Source organism: Cantharellus anzutake (genome assembly GCF_015039405.1).
Source record: "Cantharellus anzutake strain C23 chromosome Unknown EI90scaffold_6, whole genome shotgun sequence".
Classification (NCBI taxonomy): domain Eukaryota; kingdom Fungi; phylum Basidiomycota; class Agaricomycetes; order Cantharellales; family Hydnaceae; genus Cantharellus; species Cantharellus anzutake.
Window position 1 is genome coordinate 69,098 of NW_024066956.1, and position 18,534 is coordinate 87,631.

Below are 18,534 nucleotides of genomic sequence, written 5' to 3' on the forward strand. Positions count from 1 at the left end.
AGGTTCACTCAGGTTCGGTCAGTATAAAACTGAAGAAACAACTGTTGTTGTACATCAAGCCTGGGCGTCTACTTGGTCCGAAAGAGAAAACAGTCTTGACTCTTGTGTAACAGACGTGGATGGGCAGGATGAGAATGTGTGCCATCACGATTGAGATTCATGGCGGTTTGTGGTGCAGCAAGAGAGATAAACGCAGTGAATCAGGAAGCATAGCCAGGAGTTCGAGGGTGTGATTGGACAATACAGTTGCTGTATATAGAGAGTGGGACCGTACGTCAACAGTAGTGACATACCCTAAGCTGGCTGGTGCCAAAGTGGATTCTATTGTAATTCCCTGAGGGAAGCCATTCCCTGCTTATGACTCTTCCTTTAGAACAGGATTGAGTGACAACCTTAATTCCCAATAGGAATAGTACACGAACAAGAAAAGAGAAGGAATAATTAACAAAAGTGAGTTGCATGGCGTTATATTTGCAGCGTTTGGCCAAAAACTCACATGTGGACACCTATCTAGGCTACCTGAAACCTCCGAGTTCTTGGTTATCCACTGAGAGAAGCGATTCCATGATATTGTAACGTGATAGGTCAAGATTTTGCGAAAAGTCCTGACCATTGTGCGATTATTGGAAACAAGACATTGTCCGTTATCATGTAACTTCGCAGACTGCTACCTTCAGGCTCAGTGGAATAGGATTTTTATCCTGATCTTTTACAGACCGGTTCCACTGTTTGCTGGAGGCGGGACAGAGCCGGATTTTTATCTCATGGTAGACCAGACAAAGTCGCAATTCGGAAGCTGGATGTAAATTTGATTCGTAGCTAGGTATCCTAAGCATACACAATGGATTTTTGTCAGAGTTCCTCTTGTTGGGGAGCGTCTACAGTCAGTGAGTCATCCGTGAAGGCGGTGCAGGCCCAGGAACCGCTCCGGTCAACAATCACCCATTGAGGATTCGTGGTGCCAATTTGGATGCGACCCACCACTGTGCAGATTGCAGCCAAGTCCACGATTTCAATGTACGATGTCAAACTTCTAAAATAGGTCAGCTCTAGTGTAGCATTGTGTCCCTGGGTATCACAAGTGGTAATGATGCCAAAAAGAATGGTTTCGGGCTCGGTATTTTTGGATATGATGTTTGATGGGATGGTGCAGTGAAGGATATACTCGAGCCGCCCATAGTAGACAGTACGAACAAAATCTTCTTTGGCTTGTGGGCGGTGTGCATTCGCGTCAGCAAACAACTCATACTATCAAATAACATATTGGGTTATGTAAACCAGAATTGCGATCACTCACACAGACAAAAGAGGCATCGTGGAAACTCTGCCGACTGCTCATCTGTGCAATGGCCCCTCGAATAAGATCGCCCCCATTACCAATGCGAACTTTCGCCCAGCGCTCCATTATTTGTGGAAGGATGTCCAACCAGGCTCTGATTGAGCCACTGAAAGATGTTGTCAAATGTTTTGCAATCTTCTTTCGAATTGTCATGTCAGGAGTATGGTTGTGTTTGATGGGGTTGCGTAAAAAAGAGATAAGATCTGGCAATGTGTCAGCTACGGTGGCTAAATAACTGAAGGATAGCGCACAGGCCGACTTCGAAAACCGTTTCTCATGCCGTGAAGGGACATTCATATCATGTCTCAGTGGCATCAGCTGAGTTACATTGTAGCGGTTTACAACCTCAAATAATTGTGCTGCCTGATACTGCCTTAGCGCAAGGCATGTGAATGGTTGTTTCCGAGATTTGATGGCAGGTAAAAGCGAACCACACCAACGCTCCATGATGAAGGTCCAATTGTTACATGGTGGCCCATTGTTTCGAATGTCGTATGGGATATGAAGGAGTGCATGCACAGTGAGGGGGCATGCAGATAAACGCTGAGCCAAAAACTGGTAGTAAATACTAGAAAAGCCACGCAATATATTGTTTCGCACACAAAACTCAAGTGATAAAATGAACTCACATTTCATATTCTTTCACATAATCGATGATATCTTGCTCCAACTCATCCAGGTCTTTTTCTGTGAAAGAATATTGAATGGTGTGTTTGAGGATTGAATTGAATTTCATGAAATGTTTGTAATATTTGGGGCGGTTGAACCTGTTCCTGAGAACATACGGCGCTATGTGAATCATCCAGAAAGCCCAATCTTCAGCTGTGAAGATGTGCTTTTCTGTCCAAATATTTGGGGTACGATGTCTGAAGGATGAGGGTACCGTGTCCCCAGCTTGAGCAGTTTCTTGTCCGATTCTTTCCCAGAGAGCTTCGGAAAGCTGATAGCTTTCCTTCCCCTCATCCAAGCCTTTATATTTACCTTGCCATAGCGCAACCAGATTTTTTGAGTGATTTTCTAGGCAAAGATGCATCCAATCATGGGGGAAAGACCTAGTAATTGAAATGGATGGAAGTTCGGTGAGCACACAGTTTCCATTGATCCCAGACTGTTGTTGGATTTTGGAAAGCTTCGATTTTAAGCCTCTGGAACTGCCTAGGAGGGAAGCGACCTCTGAGAGTGTGTGTTGATAATCAGATTTGGAACGGAGCAAGTTGTCCCGAATATCCCAGTATGTATCACATGTTTTGGGCTGGTTGAGAGGAGGTGTGTGAGGGACATAGTATGTTGTTGCACCATCAAGATTCCTAATTCCCTTAATGTGGCAGACTGAGCATGGGGAAATCCCATTAGGACCCTTAAAATTCATTACGTGCTTCACAGCAACCATATTGCCATGGAAAGAAATCGGATAAGCTCGAAGCTTGAAAGTTTCATTTGAAGTTATATCCAATGCCCATTCTCCCAGAGCCAGCTGCTTGCAGTCATCAACAACTGGCCGTAAGAAGGAATTGAAGTCTTTTGGTGCCTTTGGCCCTGGGATTATAGCAAGTGGGATTATATTCGATAGTTTAGTACGTTCCTCGGGTGGCAGGTTGAAGTTGATTGCGATAATGGGCCAGCAAGTCATGCTGCCATCACGTTGGCGTTTGAAGATCTGAAATCCATCCATCATGATCCCCAGTGTGACGTCCCAGTGATCACCGAATAAATAGTGCTGATATCGCTGCCCATCAAGACGAACTTGTTGTTGCCATAGATGATGGTAGTGGATTCCATGAAAGACGTCGTCAATAGTCCCAGTATTGAGATCAAGAGCCCCACGGTATTTTAGATGTTCAGCAAAGCTCTTGTTTGTGTAGAGCGCTTTGAGGCGAGGTCCCATTGGGAGATAACGGAAGGTCTTGAAGGGATGACAACAATTTGGTTTGAAGCATGATTGCTTGCAGTATGGACAAGTATCGAGATCGGCAAGTTCACCAGAAAAACAGCAGCAGCTGTTAATGCAGCAGTCATATGAATGCTCTATGACATGGGAAAGCCTGGAGATGTATGAGTGAAGTTGATGAAGCGACTTCAGTTGAAGTTCTTCAAAGCGTGACCGAATAATGCTATATGTCGAACCAGACATATTGCTGCGAATCATAATGTCGAACATCTTCAGGTTTGTGTAGTCTACACTGGAAAGGGGCTGGTTGTCTGCATTTGTAGGTTAGCTGATGACAAAGTGAGAGAAATTACGACACACAAAATTGGTTATAGCGCTGTAAGGTCACACCTGCTTTATATTCCTCAACAGCCTCCATCCACTCTTCCAGAGATGCCCGGTTAGGCCCTGAGAATTCCCCCGATCCATCATCACTCTGGGATCCATCATCATTCCGATCATTGCTTAGGCTTCCATTGGCATTAGGAGCAGATGTTAGCACCAAACTGTATTCATAGCTGACTGGAAGCGTACAAAATTTCGCAATCATTGTCAAAGTGTGCCATTTCCACTTCTGAGGCCTGGCGCTCATATTCGAAAGGATCTTCCCATGGTGAATTCCCCATCGTGTCGAATTCTGATTCCATAGCAGGATTGAGAGCTCCTTTTCGCCTTTTGTAATAGCTATGGGGAGCCGGATGTCCAAAAGGACGTGACCTTTCGACTTCGCAGTGTCTGCGAGCCGTGCTAGTCGAGTACCTTGGCTTCCGAGCTTTGGTTGTGTCACTTGTGTGGCGATCGCGAACCATAGCTTAAGGCAGTCTCAAAATGTTTGATAAAAGTACCCAGATGTGTCCCACCTCTCAGAGAGCTAAACAGTTGAGCAAGAGGGGAAATTACACCAATGGAAGCTGCAGGTGCTTGAGACGTGTTATTTTGGCATATTTGGTTCTGTTTGAGACGAGAACAAATTCAACTTAGACCAAACACGATCTGCCCAGGTGACCAGCCTCTTACGCTCCACCATCGCACCATTTCTCATGCCACATTCTGGAACTCAAAAATGCACGATTTCTTCCCTCAGATGCGAAAAAGAACAGCTCGAGAAGGTGCTAGAAGGCAAGTCTCCCTCTATTTTCACATTCAAACACGTTGATCTACAATCGCATCCTCCAGGCCTCCGGAAGGATGCTGACACGTGTAAGCGCAGTAGCCTCTCCACGTTGGCTACTCTGATATATTTTTTTGCACTCAGTGCATCAAAACCATGTCCAAGAGCAAATTCCATGGCCACAGGGTCACGCAGATCGTCTCAATCATGGCTTCTGTCTGATGGAGGAAATGAGCATTACGAAAGAAGATATGAACACTGTATGAGTGAGTACTGAGGCCTTCTAATTCACGCGATACTGCAGCTTGACAACTAAATATCAGGAATCCGTTCGATCTGCCCTACACGCAAATATCGGGGGGCCATACCTTAAAGGCATGATAAGATACAATGCCATCGACATTGAAACGCTCAAAATAGTTCAAGATGAAGTGAGCCTATTTAATCCACTTTCCTCATCATTATAGCACACTGATTATTTGCATCATGCAGATCCTTATTGAGCATGCCTGGATCAAACAGAATTATGAAGAAAGCTGGCCTATTCCAGCGCTAATCAAGACAGCGATAGAGAATTGTAAAACAGTTCTTTGACGAAAGGCCAAACAAAAAGGTGATTCAATACGCTTGCTGGACCACTGCTAAACAACTATTCCGCCATCCCATGCAGGTGAAAATGTTAAATGGATCCCAGGACTACAGTGCATAGCTCCTCGTGTGTCCCAGAATAATACTGCTATAGACAATGTCGCCATCGAGAGTGACACTGAACTGGGCAACCATGGAAATGACCCCACCAAATCAGACGAAGAATCGGACGACAGCTGCACTAAATTTGATGGGGGCCACACTGAATCAGACGATGACCAAATCGAATCAGATGATTACCATGCTAAGGCTGTGGGAAACCAAGGGATTACTGGAAAAGCACGAGGGAAAGGTGAGTATCACCAACATTTCCTCTCTATCTGGCATTCATGCAGCAAACCAAATAGGGACGACGAGGATAGGGTCATCCGCGACCAGTCTGACGAGACATCACACCCAAGACAACCATCGGGCCAAGAGTATTTCCTTGATCAATCAATGCACTCACGACATCCGTGCTAACGCCTTCGTTCAGAATGCAAAGTTCCATCAAGAATCCGCTTGCATCTCCCTTCAAAGAACAAATACATTGATGATGCTCTCACGGATGAAGGTGAGCGAAGTTGACTTGTTCTCAATTTGTTGCAATTTCTAACATCTTGTAGACATCGATCCTCTTCCTAAGCGCAAGTAACGCTTGTTTGTGTTCAATGACTAACTCAGACTCTTTTGGGATGGATAGGCCGTCGTCGCATAAGCCATCACAGCAACAACATTGATGACAACGACAGCGAGGACAACAATGGCAGCGACAATGACGATAATGGTCAACAAAGTACGCATAGTGGAGATGAGGCTGAGGACATGCCTATGTCTATCACACTTCAAGCCAAAAGTCAGACTCCTTCCCAGTCGCTCACATGATTTCTCCGAGGTTTAGCCGCAACTTACGTTGCCTCCAAAATCTGTCGAGCGACTGGTACAACTTGCAACACGTGATGTTCCCACGCTAAGTTGTAATGAGTTGTACATAGGTTACAGGATATAATTTTTAGTATTTACGCATGCGGTCATTGTATCCGACCCAACCCATGGAGACTAAGGGAGCACATCCAAGGTTGTGAAGATAATATCCGGGTGTGCGCGAAGTTTAAGAGTTTATATATTACTTAGTTGCCAGTCACTTGTTTGTGCCCGGTGGCATAAGTGGTATAGCGCTAGCTGAGGCTATGCGGTTTTTTTAAGTGGCACATGTTCGATTCTCACTTAGGGGACTTTTTTTTTTCATACCCTCCACTCCTTAGTGCACAGAAAACAACCATTTCACACAATTATTCCATGGGAGGGCCCGAAAAAAGTTTTCCTAAGTGAGAATCGAACATGTGCCACTTAAAAAAACCGCATAGCCTCAGCTAGCGCTATACCACTTATGCCACCCGGCACAAACAAGTGACTGGCAACTGAGTAATATATAAACTCTTAAACTTCGCGCACACCCGGATATTATCTTCACAACCTTGGATGTGCTCCCTTAGTCTCCACGGGTTGGGTCGGATACAATGACCACATGCGTAAATACTAAAAATTATATCCCGTAACCTATGTACAACTCATTACAACTTAGCGTGGGAACATCACGTGTTGCAAGTTGTACCAGTCGCTCGACAGATTTCGGAGGCAACGTAAGTTGCGGCTAAACCTCGGAGAAATCATGTGAGCGACTGGGAAGGAGTCTGGCCAAAAGTAAGTCATTGGTCTTCTTTCCATCTGCAGTTCGCCAACTCTCATTGTAGTGCAGCGACCAAAACGCAAGTAAATTTTTCACCCACTCGTTCAGCACACTCATTTCGAATAGCTCATGCCCTTCCGAAAAGAACCACACCTATCGTTGGGGAGAACAGAGTGGAACCCAACAGCACTCGCTTGCAAATCCGTGGTAACCAATTGGACAGCAATCGCACTCATGCCAAACCGCGAAAAGGCATTCAAGCTTTTCCTTCTTGACTCGATGCTCACGAATAATTTCCAGGTACTCATAGGGATGATCCACTACACAGTGGTAGACGTGCGAGTCTGAGGAGCTCGGGCGTGAAAGGAGGCGATGAGGAACAGGGAAAGCGCAGACGTGCAAGCCTGAGGAGTGTCATATCCATCCCCGGCCATCGACTCCCGGGCTCTCCGACCCCTCCGTCCTCACTCCGCTCCCCCCTCACCAACCTCGGAGCCCCCGTATTCCGCTAACCTCCCGGTGCCCCTCGATGACCACCACCCCCTCATTTCAATTTATTACCTACGCCTCCCTAAGTACGGAGCCCCGAAGACTTCCGGACAGCTCCGACGTCCGCTAGCGCACTCCCGCCTCCGCTGGGCAATACACTCGCCTGCCCTGCAGAGTCCACCTTCGGGCTTATCCCTCCTTTCCGTTTCTGGGTTAACGCCTGCCTTTCCGCTAACCCCGCGAACCGACTCGTCGGTAATATTCAGTCGGCTAATGTCTTAACCCCGTTAGCTCCGCTCCGTCCGGCTCCGCCAATTGCGGAACCGCCTCCGCTGTAACCATATATATACACTACTTGTACATAGGTTACGCCCCAGCAAATAAATCAACTAGAGTTACCCCCACTAGGTTCTAAGTGCCAGTCAGTAAGTTAGGGCACGGACGTGTCACTAGGCACAGCGCTCCTGGCAGAAGTCGCTGAGGCCAAAGCCCTCCGTTACGGAGACATTCCTTCGTCTTAAAATCTGGTCTCTGACAAGGAGCTCCAGTCAGAGATGCGGTAACGCCAACCGTTGGTTGCCTCATTGTGCCTGACTCACTCCAGGTCTCCCAGGTTAACGGACTTCATGCTTCTTCACATCGCGATCTCAGCCAACATCATGGCTTTTCTTTTCTGCTTACGATTTTCTTGTACCATTTGTTCATTATCTTGATCCTCTGCTGTAGGAGAAATAACGGCCACGCTATGGAAACCCATTATGGAAATATGTCAGATAAATCACAAAACCTCATACAACAAGTAGATATGAGAAAATAGAAGGACCTGAATTTTAACGAATTTTACGAATTTTTACGAATTATTATGACTACACACGATAAATCGAAAGAAAGAAAAATAGCAAAAATACTTCAAGCTTACCATCAACGAGACGGAATTCCCAGGGGAATTTATAGCAAATATTAAACCAAGAATTAGGACAATCGACCTAGATTTGACTATAAAAACAATCAGAGAACCTCCACAGAAACTACTTTCCCACGTCCGCACACGTAGCCAAGGATGGAAGTACCACAGAACAAGGATTCCTCAGGAACTAATGCAAAATTCAAAGTCGTGTTTATAATAGGAAATATAGATGTCCACCAAACGGACCCAATGAGAGTAATTACAGGGGAAACTACTCATAAACAACAGAGATATGACTAAAACTCCTGCAAAAACGAGGACAATGCCTAAAAGGGAAGCGCGAAGATTAACCAGTAACGACCGAGACAAGCTTGATAGCCCATTAGAAAGGAAGGGATCCAATCTTAATCCTCCCAAATTTTCATAATAAAAGGATCATGCATTAATGAGATATCCAATAACGGGAATAGTGACATCAAAAGTCCGAGCTTAGGGAAAAGATGATGTTTGCGTAGGATCCATAATTAAAACATACAACGAATTTACACGGAAATTATTAAAAATGGGGAACTATAGTTATGCAAATTTTCAGCCCAAACAGTCCAGCCGTTGTGAAGTTATACCCATGACGGGAATATAGAAATCCACATCATGTGTAATGACACGTGAGGGTGGCGATGCGCAGGGAACCGGCCATCGGAACCGAGATCCGCACTTCGGCAGATCGCGAAGACCAATTTCCGTCCAAATAAGGAAGAGCCCAGTCAAAACAAAGCATGGAAAGTGCAAAACAACCTTAGATCATGAGGGAAAAATCTGAAATAAATCACAGAAGCCCATATGAAAGAAATAAACACCCACGCATATCATAAATCCCGAACAATTAAACGGAAACGGCGGGAATGATGCATGTGATTACCGAATGTGCGCGCGAACTTTTGCTAACTCAACGAATACCAGGAAATAGGACACAACCTTGGTACCATTGGAAAGGTGGGAATAAATGAAAATTTATGATACCAAGAACGTGAGAAAACATCCAGAAATGAATGAGATATAGGGACATGAAGTTAGAAACCTGAAAACGCATGGGAAAACAGCTTCAAGAGGTCCAGAGTCCTAAATAAAATACATAAAAATATGATATCTTCAAGGACGACCTACTATAACAACCAACAATACATATGGAGGATTAGGATGTGATAATACAAAAGGGAATCAGGGAATATGAACGAAATTCACGAAAACCACTAAACTACGACAGACCATGGCGGGAATTTTAGGGAATGATATTCTAATGAGGTGGAGAGCTATAACACATTCGTTTGAGTAATTCTTGACTACTAGCAACTTTTTCTTTCAGTTTTAAACCTGAATAATTCACTCATTTACCATTTCAGTCTCATTTTAACTAAATGTCACTAAATAAAAATGGAATAAATCAGCTGAAGGTCTCAGCACAGCCATACGCATAGTAATGTGAAGTTTGAATTCAGAATCATCAAGTCATAGCAAATTTAACGGTATATATAGGGAATTTGAAATAGGTAACTGCGGCAAATGCAGCGCAGCCAAGTTCCAATTAACCATTAAAATAGCTTAGGCGAGGGAGGACAATAAGAATTCTAGGCGCAGTCTGACTGCAGTAGAACCGCAGTTCAGCGCAGCAAAAGCGCAGTAGAACTATAGCATGAAAATTTCATTTTTATTCAGTTTGAGAAAAATACACTGTAAATAAATCCTGTAAATAGAAGGTAGAGCGTGAAAAAGGAAGGCGACCCAAGGAGTATAAAAGGGAGACCCTTTCTGTGACTTTTCGCCCCCCTTAGAGAAGTAAGAAAATAGAGTATTATTTTTCTCAAGCATTTCTGGTTGTCACTCCAGTGCGAAAAAGTGATATACAGTTAAGATTGCCACTGTAGTAAAAGGCAGCAATTAAGGAGAGAAATATTAAGTAGATATTTCAACAGGAGAGCTGGTTAACACTCCAGATTTCAAAGTGTAAACACAAAACAGTTATCTTGCTACTGTTAAAACAAGCAATAAAATAAGACAAAAATAAAATAAACCCAAGGGACACTCCAGACACAATCCAAATTCATTAACTGAATAGAATCTTTGAAACTTCACCAAGTAGAAGATTAAATTCAAATTTAAATCCAAATTAAACAACGCTACACAGAATTACACCTAGACAAATTAATAAATTCCAATAAAGAAACAGCTCTGCAGGGCTCGGTTTATCTGTAAATCAATTCCCAGGAACTTTAAAACTAACCCATAAAAATAGAATTAGCCAAAACACTCGGATTGGTACTATATTTACAATAAATAACACTAGTACACTTCCCCATCTTAACTAAAGAACCAGGGAACAGCTTGGTGGTGGTCGCGTTTGAACCTCCGAACTGACCTTCCTTCGTTCTCTCCTTCACCGCTACCAGAAGTCGCTCTCCACCTTTCATTCGCTTCATATCCCACGAACAATATTGTAGCACTCATACCAAGCTCAATCCGATTATGTTTGCCATAGTTAATGATTCGGTCTGGGGATTAGTCCACTTCTGGGTCGATGTATCGAGGACCCAATCGTGAATTTATACAGATAAATTGATTAAATCCCCAGCAAGTCAGGATTTTTGGCCACGATTCTGGTCAAATTGGTGACAAAACGGAGATTTATGAATGCTTGGGGTCAAGATAAACTCCTGGTTTATGGGGAAAACTCTGTCCACATTTAACCTGACTTTATCATGGATTCTTTTCTCTCAGTGTATCAACTGGAACCTCAACTGGAACTCTATATGCAAGAGAAGACAGAAGTTAGATCTGGCGCTAGACGTGCATTTTCCTGGCATTGTTGACAATGCGTATGGCCGGGTTCGGTCAAGTACTTGCATGTGTTTGTGCATCAATCAGAATGCCCGCTGAGAAGGAAGTGATTGACGGACGCAATGTTTAGCACTGTCTTGCATGCTCGATAGCCATTGCACGCCTTCGAATCTGCACTCCCCTGGTATTTACTGCGGTGCTTATCTGTTGGCATTACATAGAATTTGCAGCGTTTGGCCAAAAACTCACATGTGGATGCCTATCTAGTATCTAGACTGCCTGAAACCCCCGATAACTCAGTTATCAACTGGAACCTCCACTGGAACTCTATGTGGTAAAGAAAGAGAACATAGACAGACGCTGGATCGGCACCACCGTTGCTCGCTGGCATCGCTTTCCACTGTTTTTCTTAAACCCTCACACCAGTGTACATACGCAATCGGTGAAACACTCACTTGTGGACATCTTTGTTGGTACCTAGAACTAGTCACATCTTGAGGAGCAGGCGATCCGAGAAACAATGAAGCGATACTGATTTGAGCAGCGATCTTTATATGTCTGATGATCTGGGGTTTAGGCAAGTCTATCATGGTTGCTATCATTCTCTAACACATCACTGACCCAAGGTTACGGATGGTCTGAAGTTATTAGGAAGGGTGTCGAAGTGACAAAAAGTTCACATGTGGACGTCTCATTCAGAGCTGCCTGATGAAGACTTGAGGACTGTGACTTGTCATGGTTCAGCAGTTGAGGGCTCCAAGAGGCATCCATTGCTCGATCTAGTGTGGTAGTTGCTTAATCTAGGGCGATAGTTGCTCGTTGTTTCCGGGGCAGAGACTTCTTAAGAGTCCCCACTTGTCGCGGTTCAGTCGAACCCGACAGTGGCTCTGGGGTCAAAGCTCCGAGGGGAGGGGTGGGGGGATGTTTGTGTATCGCGTTTACAGCAAAGACCTCCTTAGAGTCCCCACTTGTTGCGGTTCAGCCGATCCCGACAGTGGCTCTGGGGCCGAAGCTTCACGGGGATACGATCTCTTTAGAGTCCCCACTTGTTGCAGTTCAGTTGAACCCAACAGTGGCTCTGGGATCCGAAACTCCAACGCGACTTAGGGGGAAGACTTCTCCACTTGCTGTGGTTCAGTTGAACCCGGCAGTGGCTCTGGGGTCGAAGCTCTAAGAGGGGGGGTGGAGGTGGGGGTATATCGCGTCCACAGCAAAAGCCTCTTAAGAGTCCCCACTTGTTGCGATTCAGTCGATCCCGACAGTGGCTCTGGGGTCGAAGCTTCATGGGGATACGATCTCTTTAGAGTCCCCACTTGTTGCGATTCATTGGAATAATCCGACAGTGGCTCTGGGATCCGAAGCTCCAACGCGACTTAGGGTGAAAGACTTCTTAAAGAGTCCCCACTTGCTGCGGTTCAGTTGAACCCGGCAGTGGCTCTGGGGTCGGAGCTTTAAGAGAGGGGGGGGAGGCTCTGGAGCCAAAGCTTCACGGGGGTACGATCTCTTTAGAGTCCCCACTTGTTGCGATTCATTGGAATAATCCAATCCTAGTCTTCGTGATAGTTATTTATGGAGATGGTAACGACGGGAGAGTTTTCTTCTATGTTTCCAGGACTCAAGGAGCAAAAATGAGACATAGACGTTGAGTGCGGCATAGGGTTAGCCCGATAGAACAATTGTTGGGGCTGTTTCACAAAATCCATCCTGATACCAATTGACATTGGCGGCGCTCATTTTATACACATACCACCTCGAAAGAGGCCCCTGTCGAGCACAAGCATTCTGCCAACGAGAGTACAGTGAGACAAAGCTAGCCAATGTCGTTTAGAGTACCAAAGTACAATATCCTCTTGGCGTCTCAGCGATATTTGAGTTAACCAGTAGAAGCTAGGCCAGCCGCAGGCATTGTTAAGCAATCATCGACAGATCGATCGATCGATTCAAAAGGTTACATGCTAACCAACTGCATGCGCATTCAGTGGAACCAGCTAACTTAAAAGGTCTACGCTTGTAGCTAGAATGAGCTGGGTCATACAGATCGATATGTAAGAGGTACTCTCGAACACGGAGACGCCACAGCAAGGTATTAAGGGAGCCTCACCTCCTACATCCTACGAACAAATAAATACCTAGAATATTCCAAATCTCGGCGCAGTTGCCCATGGACATAGAAGGCAGAGCAATTCTTCATGCCTGCCAGGCGCATCAGTGCAAGAAAACGGAAAACCAGAGTGGAGGGATGACGGAGTCGGCTGGTGACCCCGGGTGGTAGGTGTACAAGGGGCCGATTGGTATGAGAGGCCGGCAGCATTCGCGGCTTCTGTGCTTTTCTGTGCTTACTTTTCAGCACCCGTGCGGTGTTGTTGAACAAACGAGCCACAGAAAAGTTCTTGGTAAGTAAAAACGTTGAGGCCCTTTACACACGCAGCTGGAGGATATAAAGTGGCGCTGGAGTGTAGGATATTAGTGATGTCGAACGACTTGTGGCCGTGGGAATAAATTAAATAAATTCGTGTCACATAACCTGGCTTTTCCTCTTCTCGCCAGATGCTCTAAGCTCTTTGGAGTATAGTGAACGCTTCCCGAGCACGCAGACATCGTGCAGGAAAGTTGAAAGGAGAGGATATTTACGTAATTTTTGAGACGCACTTCAATCTTGGGCGAGTGGCGAAACATATCTAAGGAACAAATTCAGGACTGGGCGGTTCAAGTTCTAAACCTAATCCACCTACCAGTCCCTCCAAATATTCCAACACCCAACCTCGCCATACCAACACTCTTTTTCTGACACTCTGAGTCCTTCGCTTTTGAGCTGGAGAGTCGAGGCGAACGTGTGATGCATTGGTCTCAGCTCAGCCCCGCCCTCGTACCGTCTGTCCAATATGATCTTGTTGGAATCGGTTGAGTCTCGCGTGCATGACGGAGACCATAGAGGCTGGTCACTGGTTGCCTATGGCAGAGAAGAATTAAGCGTATCACATATTGTGTGCTATATACGTCCATTATGCAGTCTACATTAGCTTTATATCTAGATCACTCCGCATTGGCACATCGTCAGCGATCCCTCTTGATTCCTCATCCACTTTGTGGCGTTCGAACTGTATAGGAGTTGCACCTCCCTCTTGCGGGGAAGTCACTTTGCTTCCCTTCAAAGATGTTCCTCAGAGGCATCCATCCGGCTATTCTTCCCCACCCACAATGTGGATTCAAGGATCGCATCTGGCCTCTCTGCAATGCGCCTGTGTCCCCCAACCCCGTTTTCAGTCTTTGAGCAGTTGAGCAGAAAATATCTCAGAATGGTTCCCTCGTTGGCGTTGTTCATTTCTGCGCCCCCCTTATTGATTCGAGTGTGCATCGCACTTCCAGCACACCATTTTGTCGAGAAGAGCTTGATCCGACTGCCACGGGGATGGTTCCACCATGGCACTCTTTCGCCTCACATTCCCATCACTCTCCGTTTTGGGCTCGCCCAACCTTACTTTCACCAGGTTGAATCCGCATTGCTTGAAATAAGCGATCCAGCCCCCGATGGACTGAGCACTTGACCAAAGAAGAGGTCGAAAAGTTCTCCGCTCCTCACTCAGACAGTATCATCCTCCTTGAATCTTTCCTTATCGCGCACGGCATAGATATCACAGGTGACGCGCTCGAACACCCGCAAATGATTGGATCTCACTCAAGACCACCATTGAAATTCAGAGAAACTTCTCGACACAACCTATTCAATATATGCGAACCACTGCGATTCGCACAACATCATATAGTCTTCCTGCTCACCTTCACGACCATATCGACGTCGTTCAGCCTACGAACTTCTTCCCTTCTGGTCGACCTCTCTTGTCATCTTTGATAGTTGACGATGGCTCCTTCAACCAGCAAAGCGGTCCCGCCCCAGCCCCAGTACCACAACCAAACATGTCGCTCCCAGAGCTCAAAACGCTCTATCGCACCGATGCGTACAAGGCTAAAGGAACGCGAAGTTCAATCGGTATCACCGAGTAGGTATCATCACATCTTAATTGTCTCGCTCTCGGAACCCCCATTAGAAAACTGTATAAACTAAAATATGATGTTTTCTCATTTTATGTACCTCGAGCAATATGCGAACCTTGCTGACCTTAAACAGTTTTTCTATCGTCCAGCACTGAAGAGTACTCTCCATGTAGAGCTTATCAACGGTAAAGTTCATCGTTGTGGCATTTCGTTATCATCGAAGCAAACATTGATACTTCTCTCTCTCTCTCTCTTGTTCGCTGTTACGTAGGAGCAATCAACTCTCAGAACATTTCCGAGGCTGGCATCGAGGCTGTAAGTCCCTTTGAATCTCGCTTCTTCCATTCCCACTTTCTCCGCTTTTCTTGTTTCTCTTCCTTTTCACGTATAGAATTTGAACACTAACCCCTTGGTCTTTTGGTGTTCCTTTTAAATTCACAGAATTTGGATGTCCAATTCGCGGGAGGGATCTCGGTGAGCTACCTCACCTCTGCGCAATGGGGATTCCGGGCTACTCAATCACCCCTTGAAATCTGTTTTGATGGCAGTACCCTGTCAAGCAAAGTACGTGCAGCTTAAATCAGTACCATTTTAACTATTGTAACACCATTTCTTCTTAATTCGTATTCTACAGTACATATGGTCGCGGCCAAATACGAACCGGAGCATCAGCTATGAGGATAACGGCAATGAACCGTGAGCGGATGCCAAACCCGTATTCATATGAATCAACTAAAATTATCACAATCCACAGCTACGACGTTTTTCTCACTTACCTCCTCAGGAAGAAAACGAAGGATCTTCCTCAAGTGTTGACTACCAGTTATGGTGAGTCTCTGCATCCTATTTTCCCTGAACCCAAAAATTTCACTCTAACACTCATGTGGGGACCGCGGAATTTTCGAAATTATATGAAGGTGAGGATGAGGATACAGTTCCGATCAACTACGCCCGACGTGTGTGCAAGCTTTACGCTGCACTGGGGACGCGGGGTATTAGCGCTCTGCATGCCTCGGGCGATGGAGGTGTAGGCTGCGTGGGGGAAACAGGAGCTTGTTTCACCCCCAATAGGTTCGTGCCTATCTTCCCTGGTGGGTGCCCATAGTGAGTTTTCTATGTATTTTTCATATATCTGTGCTGAACATTAAGTCGTGCTGCTTGAAGCGTCACGACTGTCGGGGCGACGTACCAAATTCCCGAAACAACAGTTCGCTTCTCCGGAGGGGGGTTTAGTGATTACTTCCCCCGCCCATGTACCAACACCGTGCAATACCGAGATACCTTAAAACACTCGGCAGCACGTATGAAGGATTGTTCAACAAGAATGGGAGAGCCTATCCTGATGTTGCGGCTTAGTGCGTTTCTTTTTGCGTCTGGTTTCCTTCATCCTCGAGGGATCGCTTGATCTGATGGGTTCTCACTCATCCTCTGTGCAGGGGCTATCGGTATCCTATCGTGTATCAATGGAAAGTCATACGTGTCTCGGGTACGAGCGCTTCGACACCTACTTTTGCTGCGATAGTGAGTTCCATTCCCTTTTTTATTCTTAAGCAACGAGGTGTATTTACGTTTTAGATTGCGCTCCTAAACGATGCTCTACTCTCCAAAGGTCGTGGACCTCTCGGATTTCTGTACGTTTGTTTGTTTCTCCCTTCCTCAAGCACCTGTTTACCGAAGCGCCGCGCTCTACATGGGCAGCAACCCATGGATTTACACTCTCAGACCGGGCATCCTGAACGACATCACTACAGGTAGCAACCCAGGTTGTGGAACGACGGGGTTCAATGCGACGAGAGGTTGGGACCCTGCAACTGGGTTTGGAACGCCTGATTTGCCGAGACTTCTTAAGGCACTCAAGCTTTGATCATTGAGTGTTTGTTCTTCTCGTTCGTTGCTGGCCAATCGTTGTTGTTATTGCGGCGAGCACACGGGTGAAATATTGATCTGATCTTGAACATGGCACCATTCCATCGGAGCAGCGGTGACCGAAGGTCTACTTGGGTTATTGTCAATCTGCCCTTCCCTTTTCTTGTATTCTCGATACCAGTGTTAATTCGTTCTTTTTCTCAGTTCTCAAAGCCTGAGGCTGAGTCCCGCTCTGTTTCGCCGGACTTGAAATGATTTTATTCCGTAATATTTAGATACGGCAATAAGGCGTGCGTCCCTAAAACTCATTTTTCGGTATTGGCACTATTATTGGTCGATGCAGTGTACGATTGGATGGCGGGGGAACGAAGGCAAAGCGGCTGGCACATCTAGGATGCAGGGTATGTGGTACTAGGGAAGCTTAGCTTACTCATGCACTTTCCATCGTCGACATTTGCTGTAATGTATAGAGCAAGTTGAGATTCTATTCTTCTATCAATGCGTTGGGAAGTAGTTGAATACACTGTATACGTAGCAGCCAATCTTATTCACCGATGGGTGGTCGATCACCCCAGCGGTGACCAGAGTGCGATCGAATCCGACGCATCGGGGCCGGCCACAATGCAAGGGCAGTGTTGGCCCACAAGCGGCACTGGAGCAGCCCCATCGCAGCCTCGTGGGATGCTTGCGGTGTGCAAGTAGAGTGGAGCTTTCGCTGTCAAAGGAAGGAGGATACATTGGCTTAGGGGAAAATGACTTCAACGATAGCTAAAAATGTGAGCCTTTTTATACTGTCCGGATAGCTTTGGCACACAGCCGACACCCACATCATAAAAGCTTAAATAAAAGCCGATCGCGCCCCTACGATGAGGGATGGGACGACCATGATGAGACGCTAGGAATGCCAACCTGCGCTGAAATCGCGTGGCACAGCGGCGCTATATTAGTTGAGATTATTATTATATATATCAATGTGTTGGGAAGTAGTCGAAGTACTTGTGGAGGCCAATTTATTCGCCGACGGGTAATCACCCCGACTAGTGGTGACCGGAGCACGATCGAATATGACACGGCACAACAAGTAGAACAAGTATTGGGTCCACAAGCGCCACGAAAACAGCCTCACCGCCAACTTGAATGGGTCGAGGCGCCATGGGATGGTCGGGACACGCATGCAGTGGGGCCATGGAGCTTTCAGGGTGCAGTTCTAGAGAGCGGCGCTTGATCAAAAGGAAAGGGAAGTTGGGTTCCAGAAAACGATAGCTGAAAAATGGCAAGCTTTGACGTACAGCCGACACCCACTTGCCTGCATCCTAAGAGCTTAATTAAAAGCTAATCGCTCCCCTTGAGGAACGGGATGACCGTCGTGAAACCACAGCGGCGCTTACCGTGGGCCCTCGGTACGAAGCGATCGCTGCAACTCGTGCATGATTACGACTTACATATGAGGTCCTATAAGTCAGCAAGCAGGGGTCGTACTAATTCTCTCGCTGTCATAACCAGTCTGGGTCATGCTAACGCGCATGCTGGAATTCGCGGTTGACATCGGATTAGACTAAATGCTAGGCAGAATCCAGCCTCTACTAAAGTAAATGCATATATCATATCCTTCCATAATCAGGCGGGGCCCCGTGGCTCGGAGTATCAGGGGCTCACACGTGTATTGCGCACTCTCCGTCCACTTGTCCGCTATCGACCATGTCATTAGAACAAAAGGCTGAGGTCCTCAGGCAAAAGATCGATGATCTCCTCG

General features: G+C 46.1%; 4 protein-coding genes across 4 annotated transcripts; 3 read left to right on the forward strand and 1 right to left on the reverse strand.

Moving 5' to 3' along the window:
- Positions 1 to 555: 555 nt before the first annotated feature.
- Positions 556 to 2,372, reverse strand: EI90DRAFT_3240635 (uncharacterized protein; the record flags this gene model as incomplete). Its single annotated transcript, XM_039066532.1, has 4 exons — positions 556 to 1,248; positions 1,298 to 1,542; positions 1,591 to 1,907; positions 1,969 to 2,372. 4 exons carry the CDS (start codon positions 2,370 to 2,372, stop codon positions 853 to 855), a joined length of 1,362 nt encoding a protein of 453 aa, XP_038921107.1. The 3' UTR covers positions 556 to 852.
- A 1,934-nt stretch (positions 2,373 to 4,306) lies between these two features.
- EI90DRAFT_3117340 (uncharacterized protein) lies at positions 4,307 to 5,659 on the forward strand (the record flags this gene model as incomplete). The annotated part of the gene is made up of 8 exons (XM_039062983.1): positions 4,307 to 4,466; positions 4,522 to 4,637; positions 4,701 to 4,808; positions 4,870 to 4,954; positions 5,048 to 5,317; positions 5,373 to 5,444; positions 5,501 to 5,578; positions 5,631 to 5,659. The coding sequence occupies 8 exons, from the start codon at positions 4,307 to 4,309 to the stop codon at positions 5,657 to 5,659; spliced, it is 918 nt and encodes a 305-aa protein (XP_038921108.1).
- Positions 5,660 to 14,651: 8,992 nt separating this feature from the next.
- Positions 14,652 to 16,779, forward strand: EI90DRAFT_3117341 (peptidase S8/S53 domain-containing protein; the record flags this gene model as incomplete). The annotated part of the gene is made up of 11 exons (XM_039062984.1): positions 14,652 to 14,920; positions 14,969 to 14,993; positions 15,049 to 15,100; positions 15,187 to 15,230; positions 15,357 to 15,479; positions 15,550 to 15,611; positions 15,670 to 15,743; positions 15,833 to 15,986; positions 16,352 to 16,436; positions 16,491 to 16,546; positions 16,593 to 16,779. The coding sequence occupies 11 exons, from the start codon at positions 14,652 to 14,654 to the stop codon at positions 16,777 to 16,779; spliced, it is 1,131 nt and encodes a 376-aa protein (XP_038921109.1).
- A 339-nt stretch (positions 16,780 to 17,118) lies between these two features.
- EI90DRAFT_3036881 (uncharacterized protein) lies at positions 17,119 to 18,326 on the forward strand (the record flags this gene model as incomplete). The annotated part of the gene is given in 5 exon segments (XM_039058735.1): positions 17,119 to 17,123; positions 17,263 to 17,291; positions 17,317 to 17,471; positions 17,563 to 18,177; positions 18,188 to 18,326. The coding sequence occupies 4 exon segments, from the start codon at positions 17,119 to 17,121 to the stop codon at positions 18,004 to 18,006; spliced, it is 633 nt and encodes a 210-aa protein (XP_038921110.1). The 3' UTR covers positions 18,007 to 18,177; positions 18,188 to 18,326.
- Between the last annotated feature and the right edge of the window lie 208 nt (positions 18,327 to 18,534).